The sequence below is a fragment of the Podarcis liolepis genome (genome assembly GCF_965112155.1).
Source record: "Podarcis liolepis genome assembly, chromosome: 1".
NCBI classification, from domain to species: Eukaryota; Metazoa; Chordata; class Lepidosauria; order Squamata; family Lacertidae; genus Podarcis; species Podarcis liolepis.
Window position 1 is genome coordinate 66,453,875 of NC_139554.1, and position 16,530 is coordinate 66,470,404.

Genomic DNA, 16,530 nt, shown 5'->3' on the forward strand with positions numbered 1-16,530 from the left:
TGAGAGCCCAGGGGTCTGAACACTCATCCCCCAACACCACTTTCTGGACACAGCCCAGGAGAAAGGAGCGGAACCCCCATATAACAGTGCCCCCAGCTCCCAGCCCCTCTTGACGATTTATATTGTCTATCACAATTTATATCGTGCTCTGAACACTCTGTTAAAAGTGGAAAGGCAAAGTATAAATTGGGGAAATAAATAAGCGTACCGTGCCTCCATGATGTGACCCAACATAACCTGAAAATACATAGCATTACTTAGCAGTATGTATGCACCAGCATGTGAAACTACTTCATGCTATTTCACAAAATGGGGGGGGGGGCACTAGCAGGTGGTAAGATTCCTCTGGGGCACCAGCTGGTACTTTAAAGTAAGGATTAGCAGGTATATGTGTGCAGTTGAACCAGTTGGAAAATACTTAACCTATTTTGATCAAATGAAAAACAACCTCATGTGCGGCAAATTTTGTCTGTTTCAGTCCCCCCAACACTTAGCAAAATGAAACTGAGGGGGGCGGAGAACCTGTGTGTGAAGGAAAACTGTGTTGCGAAAAGGAAACTTTTTGTGAGAGAATTGTTTTTAAAAGCACCAAGATTAGGAATCAGCTTTGCTTTCTTTGCCTTAAGAAAACAGCACTTTCTCTTCATGTGGCTCCCCAAGTACTTGAGGAGAGGCAGCTGCTCCACGTGTGTGCTCAGAACGTCAGGTCTCCAGGGAAATGTTGTTCCAGAAAAAGAAGGGCGGGGAAAGAAATGCGATAGCTGACAATCTTCGGGAAGGGGAGACACGGGGAAACGCCGAGCTCGCCTCAGCCTGGGCGCTGAGCGGAAGGAGGCGCCTTCCCTATTGGCGCCGGGCTGCTGCAGTGAGGCTCGCGGCCGCCAGGGAGAGCCGTTCGGGCGCCGCCTGGAGCCGAGCGAGGCGCGGCTGGCTGGGCGCCTGGCTTTGCGCGCAACTGGTGGCGGGGTCCTCCTTCTCCTCCTCGTCCGGGCGGGGTGGTCACGCCCGGCGGTGGCGGCTCCTGCACAGTGTCGAGGCCGGCCAGGCGAAGTTGGGCAGCGGCGAGGAGGGGCGGCGTTGCTGCTGCTGCTGCTCCCTCTTCCCAGTATGCCGGCGTCTCCCCAGTTGCCTCGGCGGCGACGGCAAGCGGGCGGCCGGCAGCGGCAGCCGAAGAAGCGCGTGTGAGCGACCGGAGAGCTCCTCTCCACTCACAAGGATGCTGGGGGGCGATGCCTGGCGGCAGGGAGGACGAGATTTGCCAGAAAGCGCTGAAGCTGCTGGTCGAGCTCTGCTCCGACGGGACGGTGGAGAACGACCGCTGCCTCGAGTTCAACTACTACCTGCGGGACAGCGGCAGACCCCGGCCCACAGACTCCGGTAAGCGCCGCGATCCTGGGTGGTGGGGGGCCGGGAAGGAACTTCAGCGGGACAAGGGGCTTCAGTTCCCTCGTCGGAAATCTATAGGCGTCCATCGCAGGCTGGGTTTGGAGAGGTGCGCGTCAGTGATCGCCCGATCCCATCCCTCCATTTTTCAGAAATCTCCCTCCGCCCTGATTTTGAGGCGACCAGGACTTTACTCCTAAATGGTAAGGCCGGGGTTGATGTTCCCGGTCTGTGCAGCCAGAGAGCACGCGTCCTCCTAGACGCAGCGCCCAACCCTAGTCACATTTAGGCGCCAAACCCATTGTTTCAATGGAATCTTATGTGCTGATTTGCATGGATGCAGAAATGAATCCTGTTGATTTTCACAGAACTTGCTCTTGAGCATAGCTTTAGAATCATGGGTTGGCATTCTGATATTGGACCTGCTCACTCAGAGAGAAGCCTTGGGAGTTGAGTGAGAGTTGTTCCCATGTAACACGTGTGTGTGTACACAGCGTTGCAGATATGGTCATCGGGCAGAGTTAAAGTACCATCTCTGAACTATTTTTAGATCCTGTGAATTTCTATTGCTGCTGTAAGACCAGCACGTATGCAGGACTGTCGGAATAAACACACCTCCAGGAACCAAATCATGGCTGTGGCTCTGGTTGAACTCAGAGTGGGACCAGGGCGGTGTGTTCAAAAGGCATCCCATGCTGGGTAGCTCTTAAGCTATTCAGATCTTACAGGAATTGTTTCTTTGCCTTGCTTACACGCGCACGTGCACAACAATCAAATAAAATGTGACAGAGCGTTAAATTGCTCTTCTATATCTCCTACGAGTAATATAAGCGTTTGCAATATAACACATCTCTGTACCTTTGGTTTCATTATGGAAATCAACTGGCAGCATACCTTGTTTTCTTTAAAACATGTTTCAGGGGCAGGGGCTGATTGTATTGGGACTAACGGAGCAAAGGGATGCTACCACCGTTTAATTAGTTGTAATCCTTTCGCTGGGTAGCGTAGAAGTTGCTTGCTTCCTGAGCTATTTGAAAGCTAGCAGCTAACTTTGGTAAGTTCATTTGATCAGGATTTAAGTGAGGTGGGCATGCTGAATTGTTAAACTGATAGGTGCTTCTGTTCTGTCTTGAAATGACTACTGAGCTCTGATCCTGAGCATACTTGTTTGGAAATAAGTCCTACTGAAATCACAGAGAATTGACTTGTGCATAAACACATTTAAGATGTTGCAGGGTGGAAGGTAGAGGCAGGATGTTATACTTTGCAGCAGATGGGTTTTTACGTTATTGCTTTTCTTAGGAACAATCCTATACTATGTCCCATGGTTGCATTTTTTATTCGCCGACAAGCTTTTGAGTCCCCTCCCTCTTGTTTCCTACCAGAGAGACTGCATACCAGCCTTTGGGGCTGATTATGGGATTTATGTTGGATTATGTCTTTAGTGCAGTGCCTTTGGTTTCTTTTTGATAAACGTTCTGATTTAAATGTTTCTTTCTTAAAGAAGCAGCTCCAGCTGCTTTGGTTCTGCTCTACTTTCTGTAAGAATGTTGACCCATTCTGTGGCTGCTGAAGAAGATCAGAGATCTTCCTGATCCAAATATGCACATGTATCAAGATAAATCACCAAAGGCCTAAGCTAAATCTGCGTTGTTTCTCTGCGTGAAATTTTACCTAGTGCACATGCAGCTCCCAAGCACAAGTCTTTAGTCCGTATTGCTCTTCAACCCATTTGCACTGGAAGCATAACTGTTCACAGGGCTAGCGTAGATCATGCACCTAACACAATATGATGCACATGAAGTGCTCTCATTGTATATAATACCTGCCTCGGCTTTTCTGATGATTACTTTACTAATAAGCTGTGAGTATGGGAAGCTATGAAGAAGTGCCTCCTTAGTGGCATTTACATTCTTCTGAAACTGGGGGTTACTAACTACAAAGTTTATTCTGCTGAACTTAGCGGGACTTCAAGGGGGAAATTTTTTGGACCACACTGTTGAAGTCATCCGATTTACTTACAAATGGCGCCCTGCAACAAAATGTCACAGTGTGCCACAGGTGTTACCAGGGCCTGTGGCTAAGTAGAATGGGGGGGGGGGGTTAACATCGAATACAGGAGTCCCTCCCTGTTGTAACTTGGAACTTGATTCATGTATGTTCTATTTATATTGTTAGCTCTTGGACATTTAAAGGGGAATGCAAGTCAATTGAACTGATGGATTTGGCCTGGAATGAGGCTCCAGAGGGAAACTTAAGGAGCTGGATTTTTACTTCAACCTGAGATGTATAGGGCATTTTTGACTGGAAATCCAGAGCAGCCTCAGTAGCTCCGTCCAGCAATGTTAACAGAAGACTACTGTGTCCCGTAAGTCTGCAGTGAGGATTCAACACTGAACTGCACTCCATATTTCTCAAGCCAACCAGCAATGTGGGAATAAAGGCAATGGATAATACTGCAGCAGTGCTGTTGAAAACTGCTCATTTAGCTCGAATCCAACCTTCAATTGGGGTCTAATACTCCTGGACATCACTACAGAGTTGTTGTAGATCACTCAGAGCCTAAGCTGCAGTATTTCACGTGAACTACACTGCAGGCCTGTCATAAACCATTTCCTCATCCACAGCCTTTCCAACTTGCAATATGGTGACGATGAGTTGCATTTGGAGAAGGTGGGATGTGGTAGCTACACTGGTGTCCAATCCTGGTTACACGGAAACCTTGGATCTCTCCATTGGTTTCTTTGGGAAGCTCTCACTTCTTCTGTTCCTAACAACATTTAAAAATAGCTTCTCGGTGTGAACCAGCAAATGAATTCTCTTTAGACTATGAGAAGATTCTCTCTACGCTTCTCGTATCTGTGTCTGTTTTTCCTCATTCCTTTTAGAGGATGAAGGAGAAAGTGACAAGTAGACTGAAGGACAATGGAGGAAAAGACCTAATGATATTACTGTGTACCTTCTACTCTCTCCCTTAATCTTCTTGCCTTGTTTCTCAGCTAGCTGATCAGCAGTTCTTGAAGCTGAGCAGCCATGTCCATTTTCTTTTCCAATTTTCTGTGGCTATTAAACATACTTGTTCTGTGTTGGGCTGTTCTTGGGTTCCCTGCCTGCCCTGGGGGTGCTTTTCTTCTAAACATTTTTTGTACATCTGCAAACCTTGAGGTTTCCTTAAGACTGCTGATACCTCCTCTTGTGTGTGGATGCCCCCATTTTAGCTAAATAAGAATTGACACTCAACCCTGAATCTTGGAAACAGAGTAAATACTTTTCTTTATGGCGAGTTAGAAGCAAATTAGGTTCCACTGATTTTACTGTACAGTTGTGCCCACAGTTTTATCATTTGATGCTGAGTGGCTGCTACATTATACAAATTCTTCACTATTTTATAATCCATTGGTATTCACCTGCTGGGTTGAGAGGCACACTGGGTAGTTGACTGACCTTTGGTGGGTTGCAACAGCAACATTACCACTGTACAAGTATATAGTGTGGAATTAAAAATAGGGTCTTTTTGCATCTTTGGGCTAAAGGTGGATCCTTGTTCTCAAAAGGTTCAGGACCATTTGATTTAGTGAATACGGCCTGTGAGTATGTATGCAAAAGTGATCAATCCATGGAGATGTTTTCTAGATCACCAGTGAATGCACACTTGTGTATTTGTGGCACATTGACAACATTACAAGAACTAACTTTTCTCCATTTTAACTAAGCTTCCTTGTCTGGTCATCCAGAAACAACAGTTATTTGCCACAAGCAGTCGATTAATTGGTTATTCACAAACCAAACTTATTTTGTTGAGTCATTTCCTGCATTAAAATTAATGTAGAATAAGTTAAGTTTTAGTAGGGTTTACACAACCTTTATTTAAAATAATATTAAGCATTTCAAGTAAGAGCACTTAAACATAAAGTTAAACCTAAGTTGGCAGGTGTAAAACAAGTTGAGCATGGGCTTCACAAGTTAAACTATAGCTATTTAGTTTGTACTTGGTGTGATTGATAGAAATCTGTCAAAAGGAATTCATAGAAATACCATTTCACTTGTTCTTTGTTGTGCTCCTGAGTTCCAAGTGACATTTCTGAGATGTCCAGGATGCTTTTCACTTGGACTGTACTGAAAGGCTTTCTCTGCCATCCACAGTGCTCTTGTACATACAGCTTTAGCCATATCCTAGTGAGGATATTGGTATTGCTTCAGTCAGCTGCAATATAAGTTAGCTGAGTTTTAAAACCTTTGATAGCTTGTAGTTGCAGGCAAGAGGGTCCCATCGATAATGTAAGCTGGGGTATAGGTGTAAGGTGGGGTATAGATTTTACAAATATGAGGTGGTTATTTGAGAACAAATAATGAGGTGGTGTCTCACAAGTAGCATGTGGTTAATAATAGCTCCCAACATGCCCCATCTGCAACTGAAAAAGGATGGAGGCACAAGTCCACCCACATTCATGTGATTATGATTATAACCTGTTAATAGTACTGCTAGTTTAAGAGGGAGGAAAGGGTCAATCCAATTCATCTCACCAGCAAATATTTCAATATCACGATATATCGCCAGCTAAACATTGCGATACCTCAGTATATCACCGTGTCTGAAATAAGGTTGGAGCTTATAATAATCTGGGGAAATATTTTTTAAAAAATAAAAATCTAAATTTGATGCGTATAATTAAATGAAAATTTACTCAGCGATAACATCCTTAACTAAACCATTAAAGATTTCTGGAGAATATATTACTGTTCTGTTAAGGGTTTTATATACCCATAGTAATACCTTGAACTTGGCCCTGTAACAGATTTGGAACTGGTGTAGATCAGTGCTAGAAAGCCTGGTCTAGGTGCCACATGTCGCCTGAAAACTAGGTTACAGGTGGCCATCCAACCTCTGCTTTAAAACTTCCAATGGAGGAGAGTGTTGTTTAGTCAGAATCGCCTTTCTTGTCACTTGGAACCATTCATTTGGGTCCTCCCCCTCCAGAGCAGGAGAAAACATGCTGCCTCCATCTTCCAGGTGACACCCCCTCAGATATTTGAAGGTGGCTACTCTTATCTCCTCTCAATCTCTTTTCCAGGCTAAACATACCCAGCTCCCTCAACCGTTCCCCACAAGGCTGGGTTTCCAAGACCCATGATCATCTTGGTTGCCCTCCTCTGCACGTGTTCCAGCTTATTAATATCCTTCTTAAATTGTGGCACCCAGAACTGGACACAGTACTCCAGGTGTGGTCTGACCAAGGCAAAATAGAGCGGGTGGCACTGTGGTCTAAGCCACAGAGCCTAGGGCTTGCCGATCAGAAGGTTGACGGTTCGAATGCCCGTGACAGGTGAGCTCCCATTGCTCGGTCCCTGCTCCTGCCAACCTGGCAGTTTGAAAGCACGTCAAAGTGCAAGTAGATAAATAGGTAAGGTAAGGTAAGGGAAGGTAAATGGCATTTCCGTGAGCTGCTCTGGTTCGCCAGAAGTGGCTTAGTCATGCTGGCCACATGACCTGGAAGCTGTATGCTGGCTCCCTCGGCCAATAAAGCGAGATGAGCACCACAACCCCAGAGTTGTCCACGACTGGACCTAACGGTCAGGGGTCCCTTTACCTTCATGACACTATATTTCTGTTGATGCAGCCTAGTATAGCATTAGCTTTTTTGCTGCTGCATCACACTGTTGACTCATGTTAAGCCTGTGGTCTATTAAGACCCCTAGATCCTTTTCAGAACAGAAGCTGGAGCCAAGCCACACTGATCTTAAAATGAAGAACGGAATCTTCTCCTACAGCACTGCTGAGGAACAAAAATTCCAATAAGCAAAGTTTCTTTTTCTGCCAATAAGCTCCACACTGTGGCTCTTGCTAGGCAGAGTAGAGACCCTGATACCGTTCTTAGCTGGATATCGAGCTGGGTCTCTATTCTGCCTAGCAAGAGGCAAGGTGTGTGCCTCAAAGCAACGTGAATCTTATGGGGAGAAAATAAACTTTTTTTGCTGATCAAAATCTCCCTGCCTCACCAAGGAAGCCTATTGTTATGCTGGGTCTGTCTCTAGCAAGAGGCATGGGGCTTGCACCTTGCAGATTGTGCAGGCAGAAAGCAGCTTTTACTGCAAAGTAAAGCCCTTTAGGCAGCTGAGTGGTGGCAGGGGCTTATGCCTTGCAGATGGGCAGGCAGGAAATGGCCATTTACTTTGCAGTAAAGTGCTGCTTTACAGAGTGAAAAAATATGAAACCTTTATTGCGGTCTGAAGTTCATACCGATAAGAGACAAAATAACGATATATCACCCACCCTAACTTTCCTGTGACAGCCCTTAAGATATTTGAAGATGGCTATCACATCTCCTCTTCTCCAGGCTAAATGTACCTGTGTTGACTGTGTTTGGTGGAGTTTGCCCGGGCTTATATTATATTATTGGGGGTTGTACACGCAGTCCTCATAGAGTGTGGACATTCAGCTAAGAGCCCTATGTATGCAGGACCTCGTTGCATCTTCCAGTACAGAAATATGCACAGGCCTTGTTTGCTGTGGATGCCAGGGCTTAATAAAACCATGTATAAATACAACCTTCTGGGGTGGTTCTTGACACATTGCTTTCCTAAATAATGAGATACACTTCTGTGCTTTCAAAGTAAAATCTATGCATTCAAGTGGCTTTATGTTTGTTGATATACATGAAGTGATATGTACATGTTTTAGGACTTTGTATCTAACTCACTTTTCAGTGCTTGAAATATCACTGTGTGAAGAACACATTAAAAGAAATCCCTGTGCTGTGTTCTTTTCTGGCCATGAAGTCGAATGTCTCATCCTAGTTGGAAAACAATATATTGAGTTTACAAAAAAAAAAGGGAAGGTAGTGTTCTCTGTAGCTTGGCAGAAACCCATCAATAGTAGACAGGCCAAAGACAGCTTGATTTATTCAGACAAGCCGTCTCATTGAGTTAGTAGAAGGCAATTAATGGGCTCTGAAGAATGTCTCTTCAGGTTTTCGAGGACTGGAAGAATGGTGGCAACAGCATGGAGCCAACTGAGGAAAAAAATACCTTTCTAATTAGTAGCTTGACTCCAACATTATTAATATTTTAGCTTAATTCAGGTAAAAATGTTTGCATTAGGAGATTTGGTCATTATAGGGAAGGTTGCTAAGAAGTATATAAGATGGTTGATGTTTCAGATGAATAAAATAAATGAAGAGCAAGCATTTTTACTACAGTTTTGCACACTGCACATAGTGAGTTCTCAGTTAAATCAATACCATATAACACACACACACACACACACACACACACTGCCCTCCATGCAGGCAAGCAAGAGACATTTTCAAAGAGTACACTTTAGTCAAGCAAAGGTACTCAAGAGAGAGTGGAACAGCAGTTGGTAAGGAGTGTAGCTGTCAGGGACTGGCTGGATGAGGAAGAGTGGTGGGAGCCAAAATATCTGATGGGAATTGGACTGCAAAACATCTGAATAACTTCAGGTTGGGGGAAGGTTGCATATTCTCTGTTTTTAAGAGCCAAACATTGCTATTGCTATTGTTATTATTTACCTGGGTTTTTGGACCTCAATTTTCTGCATATTTTTTAGTTGGGGTAGAGTGGAGTTGGAGCTACTCATTGTGTGTGTGTGTGTGTGTGTGTGTTATATGGGCATTTGGTAAATTGTCCAAGTAGTAACATTTACAGGATGCCTATCTTCCTGCAAGTATCCTCAACCCCACCTGCCCAACAAATACCAGGGACATGGAGCCAGTGCAGGAACATTGAGTATGCATGGCTGTATTCAGTGCAGTAACAGCTTCTTAAGTCCCATCTCCAGAGTGTAGGAATAACAAGGCACATAACAACCTGGAGTTATCCAGATGTTTTGCACTCCAATTCCCATCAAATAATTTGGACTACTGTGAGCGATTTCTCTAGTAATACTAGGGTAGCACCTGTTAACATTGGTGGGCATGCATGACCTGGACCAGAGGTGTGACCTGAGATTGTCAGCCATGAAAAATGGTTTTTAGCAACTGCTGCGCTCTATACACTTCCCCCAGAATGGGCCTCTTCCTTGAGAAACTAGTAAGGATCTGACCCTAGGAACTTTTCATTAAAAATTCATAAAGGTCATAGGAGACTGTGGTGAAGCCCCAGAATAGGATGAAAAGAGAGATCAGGAAATACTTATGCAGATAAGGATGATAAATAGAAAGGCCAGACCATTAATCATGCTGAATTTCATTAATGCCACACTGAGTGGAAGAATGAGACTACCAAAACCAAATAAAGCTTTCTCTTCCTTATTGCCATGCTGGGCTGCATATTTTTGAAGCCCAGAAAACAAGCCACTGGGCCCGCTGCTACTTATTTATATTAAAAACAGCTTCTGACAAATTACAGTGTAAATAGATGCTGTTGGTTTAACAGAGGATATAGGATTTTTGGAGCTTATGAGCAAAAGGAATGAAAAGTCACATTTGATCATTTATTCAAGTTAGGAGCAGATGCTTAGATCTAGGAAATTAAAAACCCCACAAAGTCAAGGATGTCAGATAGGCTCTGAATGAACTGTGTGAGACATTTTTATGCCAGTGGAATCAGGGTCTTGTCATTAATATTTTACTTGTATATGTGTGCTCTTATTTCTGCATGCAGGGCGGGCGGGGGAATAACCTAGCAGCATAAATTATCAACAGGAAAACTAAAACTGAAAACACCCTGTGTAGCATGTATTTTGAATGTTCTCTTGTTTGCACATCCTCTTACTGTATGTGTATCATATGTGCACAAAATACCTAATTCACTTTTGCTTTGCATTATGCTTGATAAAGCTAGTGGGTGGGGTGTGTTTTGCTTGATCTTGTCATAGAGCAGAATATTTCTCGCAGAGAAGCCTAGCCATATAAGTGGGGAAGAAGCTTATTCCTGTGCAACATGTGACCTGGTCCTGACTTGAGGCATATATTGCAATTCGGATGACACTACAGTGGTACCTCGGGTTACATACGCTTCAGGTTACAGACTCCGCTAACCCAGAAATAGTGCTTCAGGTTAAGAACTTTGCTTCAGGATGAGAACAGAAATTGTTCTCCGGCGGCACAGCACCAGGAGGCCCCATTAGCTAAAGTGGTGCTTCAGGTTAAGAACAGTTTCAGGTTAAGTACAGACCTCCAGAATGAATTAAGTACTTAACCCGAGGTACCACTGTAGTTGCTCTGGGGCTGTCCATTGTGTTAGTACCATTATGTAACTCTAGGGCTTTCACATTTAAATTTCAGTAAACTGGCACTCCATATTCTGGAACAGGCGAAGAACTAGGGTGGAATCCGGTGGATCATGGTTGCTGAGACCAGGAAGGTGGGTCAATAGTGAAAAGAAAAGAAAGGAAAAGAAAGAAGAGAAGAGAAGAAAAGAGAAGAGAAGAGAAAAGCTTAGTTCAGCTGGGTCTGAAATTTACTGACTTATCAGAGCCAGATATTGGTGACTTACAAAGACAGTTTTTGTTATGTAGTGTAGTTTCACCCTGGGCCAACAGGGGGATACTGTATATAGTTTTCACTCAGGTCTGTAGATAGTTTTCACTCAGGTCCGCACCAGTTATTTTAGGCGGGAACTCTGGGCTGTGGTGGTTACAATGTTGACAGCCGGCTGCCTATAAATACAGGCCGGCTGAGCTGTTCGCAGGCAGTTCTATTCCAGCTTACCATAATAAAGAGCTACTTGAAGAAATCGCTGTGCCGGCTGCTATGTCAACCCACGACTTAACACTGGCGACGAGGATGGGATGGATGGACATCAGAGCACAGCCAGATGCGGCCAGCCTCTGAACTGAGCTGAATCACAGAGCGAAATCACTGAGCGAAATCACTGGGCAGAACCAATTCAGAGCTGACTGTTCTGGCTAGAGCACTGTGTTCCATCCATCGCCCTTCACGCCGGCATCGGAATCATGGCTTCACTTGTGCCTCTACCGCCGTTTGCGCCAGCCTCTGAATCATGGGACTCCTACCTCGCTCGGTTCGACTGCTACCTCCAAGCCAACGAGCTGACAGCAGTATCAAAGGATCGGAAGCGGGGCCTATTCCTCAGCCTCTGTGGGCCTGAGGTGTTTGAGACGGCCCGAGCGTTGGTTGCGCCTGAAGCAGTCCAGGCAACACCATGGGACACGATCCAAGAGAAGCTCCGCAACCACTACGCACCAAAGCCGTCCAAGATTGCTGCCCGCCATGCGTTCTACCACCGGAACCAGGCAGAGGGGGAGTCAATCAACAACTACACCACCGCCCTGCGACAGGCTGCAATGCACTGTGAGTTCCGAGACTTAGACGATGCCCTGATGGATCGAATCGTCTGCGGGGTCCGGGACATCCATCTGCAACGGCGTCTCCTAGCCAAGCCAGACCTCACGCTACAGAAAGCCATTGAGGAGGCTGTGGCCTCAGAAGCTGCTGAACGCTCCGCCCAGGAGATCCGCAAGTCCAGCAGCCCGCGTCTTGCTAGGGAGCCAGTTCCGGTGCATCATGAAGAGGCCAGCAGTGAGGAGGCATCCTCCAGTGAAGACGATGACGTGCACCAGACAAAGCGGGAGCGCAGGAAGTTCCAACAGAAGTCCAAGGGCCAACCGGAATGTGCTGGCTGCGGAGGCAACCATTCCCGTGCCAAGTGTCGATTCAGAGACGCCATCTGTAGGAAGTGTTCCAGAAGGGGCCACATCGCTAAGGTCTGCCGATCGGCTCCGTCTGACACCCCCCCTTCATCGACTCGCAAGTCCAAGTCTTCACTCCAGTCTGCCAAGGAAAGTTGTTTCGCTCTCACCAACTGCCGCTGCCCGTCTGGAACCACGATTGGCCAAACCGACTCGCCTACGCGACGCAAGCTGAACGTCGCGGTGCTCATTGAAGGAGCTCCATGTGACATGGAGATCGACACCGGGTCTGCCCTGTCCATCGTGTCATGGAGCACCATCAAAAGACTGGTACCCAGAGTGTCCAAAAGGCAACTCGACTCTCACCGCGTACACCTGAGAGACTACCAGGGAAACGACATTCCCGTGGTAGGCGTTGGCCGGTTCCGGATCGCCTTCAAGGATTTTTCAGGCCTGCTCCGGTTGGTGGTGGTCGAAGGTCAGCGGCCAAGCCTCCTAGGGCTAGACTGGTTTGATGCCCTCGGCCTGGAAGTCACCGGCATCAACTGCATCTCTAACGCAGAGACTGAGGGTCTGGTCAAAGACTTTGCCGAGGTTTTTGACGGCACCTTGGGCCAATATACAGGTACGCCCATCTCCTTTAGCCTTGATCCACAAGTCGTCCCCATCAAGCTAAAGCCACGCCGGGTTCCCTTTGCTCTCAAGGCTAAGGTGGACGAACAACTGAACAAACTGATCGCCCAAGGAATTTTGGAGCCGGTTGACCACGCAAAGTGGGAAACCCCCATCGTCACGCCTGTCAAGCCAGATGGGTCGGTGAGAATCTGCGCTGACTACAAGTGCACGATCAACAAGGCACTTCAGCAGCACGCTTATCCGGTTCCTGTTGTCCAACACCTGCTGCATTCCCTGGGTGAGGGTAAGGTCTTCGCTAAGCTGGACCTTGCCCAAGCCTATCAACAACTGCCAGTCGATGATGCCACTGCTGAAGCCCAGACGATCGTCACCCACCGGGGGGCATTCCGTTGCCGCCGGTTGCAGTTCGGGGTGAGTGTGGCTCCTGGCATCTTCCAAAGCCTTATGGAGCATCTCCTGCAAGGGCTTCCGGGCATGGTACCATATTTTGATGACGTCTTGGTGTCTGCAGACTCACACCAGCAGATGTTCGAGCGCCTCCGTGCCGTGCTGACCAGGTTCCAGGAGGCCGGGCTCAAGGTAAAGAGGGAGAAGTGCCAGATCGCCGTTCCACAGGTAGAGTTCCTGGGCTATCTTATCGATGCCTCCGGTCTTCATCCAACCACATCCAAGATCCGCGCTATCCAGCAGGCCCCCACTCCAAAGAACAAAACGGAGTTGCAGGCGTTCCTGGGGCTGCTGAACTTTTATAACATGTTCCTGCCCCACAAAGCCACAGTGGCTGAGCCTCTTCACCGACTCCTTAGCACTAAGACGCCTTGGGCCTGGGGTCATCGGGAGACGGCGGCCTTCAACGCGGTCAAGGCTCTCCTTTCTTCAGACAGTGTGCTGGTACAGTACAGTGAATCCAGGCCGCTGGTCCTTGCCTGCGACGCCTCACCTTTTGGCATTGGTGCTGTCCTTAGTCACCGTTTTCCAGATGGAAGAGAAGCACCGCTCGCCTACTTTTCCAGGACACTATCTCCGACGGAACGGAATTACAGCCAGCTCGACAAGGAGGCATTGGCACTTGTGGCTGGAGTGAAGAGGTTCCATGAATACCTCTATGGCAGGACTTTTGACCTCATCACTGACCACAAGCCACTCCTGGGCCTCCTCGCCGGTGATCGTCCAACTCCACCGGTCCTCTCACCACGCATGCTGCGATGGACTGTTTTCCTGGCTGCCTACCACTACCGGCTCATCCATCGCCCGGGGAAATCGATGGGCCATGCCGACGCCCTCAGCCGTTGCCCTCTTCCAGCATTTGTGGAAGACCCAGCTCCAGCTTCATCGCTCCTTCTGATTGAGGATCTTCCGGCAGCGCCTGTATCGGCTGCCACTGTGGCCTCCGCATCTGCCCAGGATCGCACCATCAGCCGGGTGCTCAACTGGGTGTGGAGGGGGTGGCCACAAGGGCCCTTTGCATCGGAGTTCCAGCCCTTCGCAACCAGACAACATGAACTCTCAGCTCATCGCGGCTGTCTGCTGTGGGGAGACCGCGTCGTGATTCCCCAGGGACTCCGTCAGCGCGTCCTGGAGGCTCTGCACGTTGGCCACCCGGGAATTGTCAAAATGAAGGCATTGGCTCGGTGTTACGTCTGGTGGCCTAATATGGACGATGCCATCACTGCCTGGGTGTCCGCCTGTCAAGCGTGCCAGGAGTCGAGGCCTGCACCACCGGCAGCTAAGGGACACACCTGGGAGACGCCAAAGACACCCTGGTCGAGGGTGCACATCGATCTGGCTGGCCCCTTTCACGGCCGGACCTTTATGGTAGTGGTGGACGCCTATTCCAAATGGCTGGAGGTCGCCCTGATGCCCTCCACCACTACCGAAGCTGTCATCCGGGTGCTGCGAGGCCTGTTTGCAACGCATGGGTGTCCTGATGTCCTTGTCTCTGACAACGGACCGCAGTTCACGTCAGGCACGTTTGAGCGGTATCTTTTGGGACTGGGCATCCGCCATGCCCTAACGGCACCCTTTCATCCATCCAGCAACGGGCAAGCGGAAAGAATGGTGCGCTCAACAAAAGAGGCACTGGCGCGCCTGGACCGGGGAGACTGGCATGAGCGGGTCGCCGAATACTTGTTCGTGCAACACATCACCCCTCATGCGGCCACAGGGAGGAGTCCTGCTGAACTGCTTATGGGCCGCCGCCTCAGGTCACCGCTCGACCGGCTACACCCAGACTTTGCCGTGGCTGAACCCCCAGGCTGTGCCAACGCACCACGGTCATTTGTCCCTGGAAACCAGGTCTTTGCCCGGAACTATGTGGGGGACATCCCTTGGGTGCCAGCCACAGTAGTGGGAGTCACTGGACCTCGCTCGTACCAGGTGGCACTCGAAGACGGACGCTTGTGGCGACGGCACATAGACCAGCTTAGGCGCAGGGTTGGGGACTTGGACACTACCGAGGTGCCCCCAACTGCGCTTGCGGCTCCAGAAGAGACACGTACAGATGGCGAGGCCCCACCTACACCTCCCTCGCAAACTGCCAGCGTGGAGCCGAACCAAGCCGTTTCAGAACAGACTCAGACCACTCCACTTGCGGAGGCTCCACTCACAGCAGCGGATCCAGGGGAGTTGGTTCCAACGCCACCTAGGGTTGCACCACAGCCTCAGCGAGAACTGTGTGGCCCTCCGGACTTGGCTACCAGTCCCCGTTGGTCTGGCAGAGTTTCCAAGCGCCCAACTCATTTAAAGGACTATGTTGTTGGACAGGTATCACTGTTGGTCTAAGTATGGGAAATGTAACCGATATGCTTTTGTGCCTAATTGAACCATTACGCGTAGTGCTGTATATAAGGAAACCATTACGATTGTAACTAACGCCTTATCTCGGTGGGGAGGGGTGTTATGTAGTGTAGTTTCACCCTGGGCCAACAGGGGGATACTGTATATAGTTTTCACTCAGGTCTGTAGATAGTTTTCACTCAGGTCCGCACCAGTTATTTTAGGCGGGAACTCTGGGCTGTGGTGGTTACAATGTTGACAGCCGGCTGCCTATAAATACAGGCCGGCTGAGCTGTTCGCAGGCAGTTCTATTCCAGCTTACCATAATAAAGAGCTACTTGAAGAAATCGCTGTGCCGGCTGCTATGTCAACCCACGACTTAACAGTTTTTCCTGTCAGGCCCATTAAAATAATGAATGTTATGCATCCATTGATTCTGTGATATTTATGCAACCTTACACGCCCATGCCTCCCTTTGGGCAATCTGAGGGATTGCAGCTGCTGCCCCTGCTCTCTTTAGTTAGTGACTTTCCAAGAAAGCATGAGGGATCACACTTTAGATCGCCTCCTTTTAATGTGGCAGGTTGCAAGCACTTTGCCACTTTAGAAAGAAAATTGTGCTGGGGTGGGGCATGTTAGGACAGCTCTAGGCCACAGAGATCTAATTTGGCCCACAAGTCCATTCTCTGCAAAGCACATCCATTGGCCCCATGTGACCTGTGGGGCAGGTCAAGATGTAGCTGCAGGGGAACAATTGGGAATTGAAAGGGCACTCCCAGTTGTTCCTTAGCAAGTGGGAATCACTGATAGTGCCTATCAGCTGATCGGCACCACCACTGAGCCCATTTGAAGTTGTCCATTTGCAGGTTTGGTTTGAATTCAGTCTACACAAGCAGACAGACATCCTTCACCTGCAGCTTTGAAGTCAGCTAGCTTGCCACTGGAATCATGCAGCACAATGTAGTTGCAAAGAGCTTGTAAGACGCCACTTTAAAGGAAGCAGCCTGTGCCACTTAGGACCCTCACCTCAATTTTCAAGAGGTTTGTCAGCTCAGAGGGGCATTATGTTCCTAATTAAAATCACCAGTCCAAGAGGAATTGCTCTCAATATAATATTTTCTCTC

General features: G+C 48.1%; 1 protein-coding gene across 8 annotated transcripts in view; it reads left to right on the plus strand.

The window, feature by feature from the left end:
* The first annotated feature begins 788 nt into the window (after positions 1–788).
* SYT9 (synaptotagmin 9) overlaps positions 789–16,530 on the plus strand; it is an 85,761-nt gene continuing 70,019 nt past the window's right edge. For 5 of the 8 annotated variants that reach the window (XR_014516829.1, XR_014516830.1, XR_014516831.1 and 2 more), the window contains exon 1: positions 903–1,377. Coding sequence is in view for 3 of the 8 variants with exons in the window: in XM_083464578.1 (XP_083320704.1) it covers positions 1,230–1,377 (148 nt within the window). In the remaining 5 variants the exon portion in view is untranslated. Of the gene's footprint in view, positions 1,378–16,530 lie in introns of all 8 variants that reach the window. The other 3 variants (XR_014516827.1, XR_014516828.1, XM_083464577.1) reach the window with 1 other exon arrangement.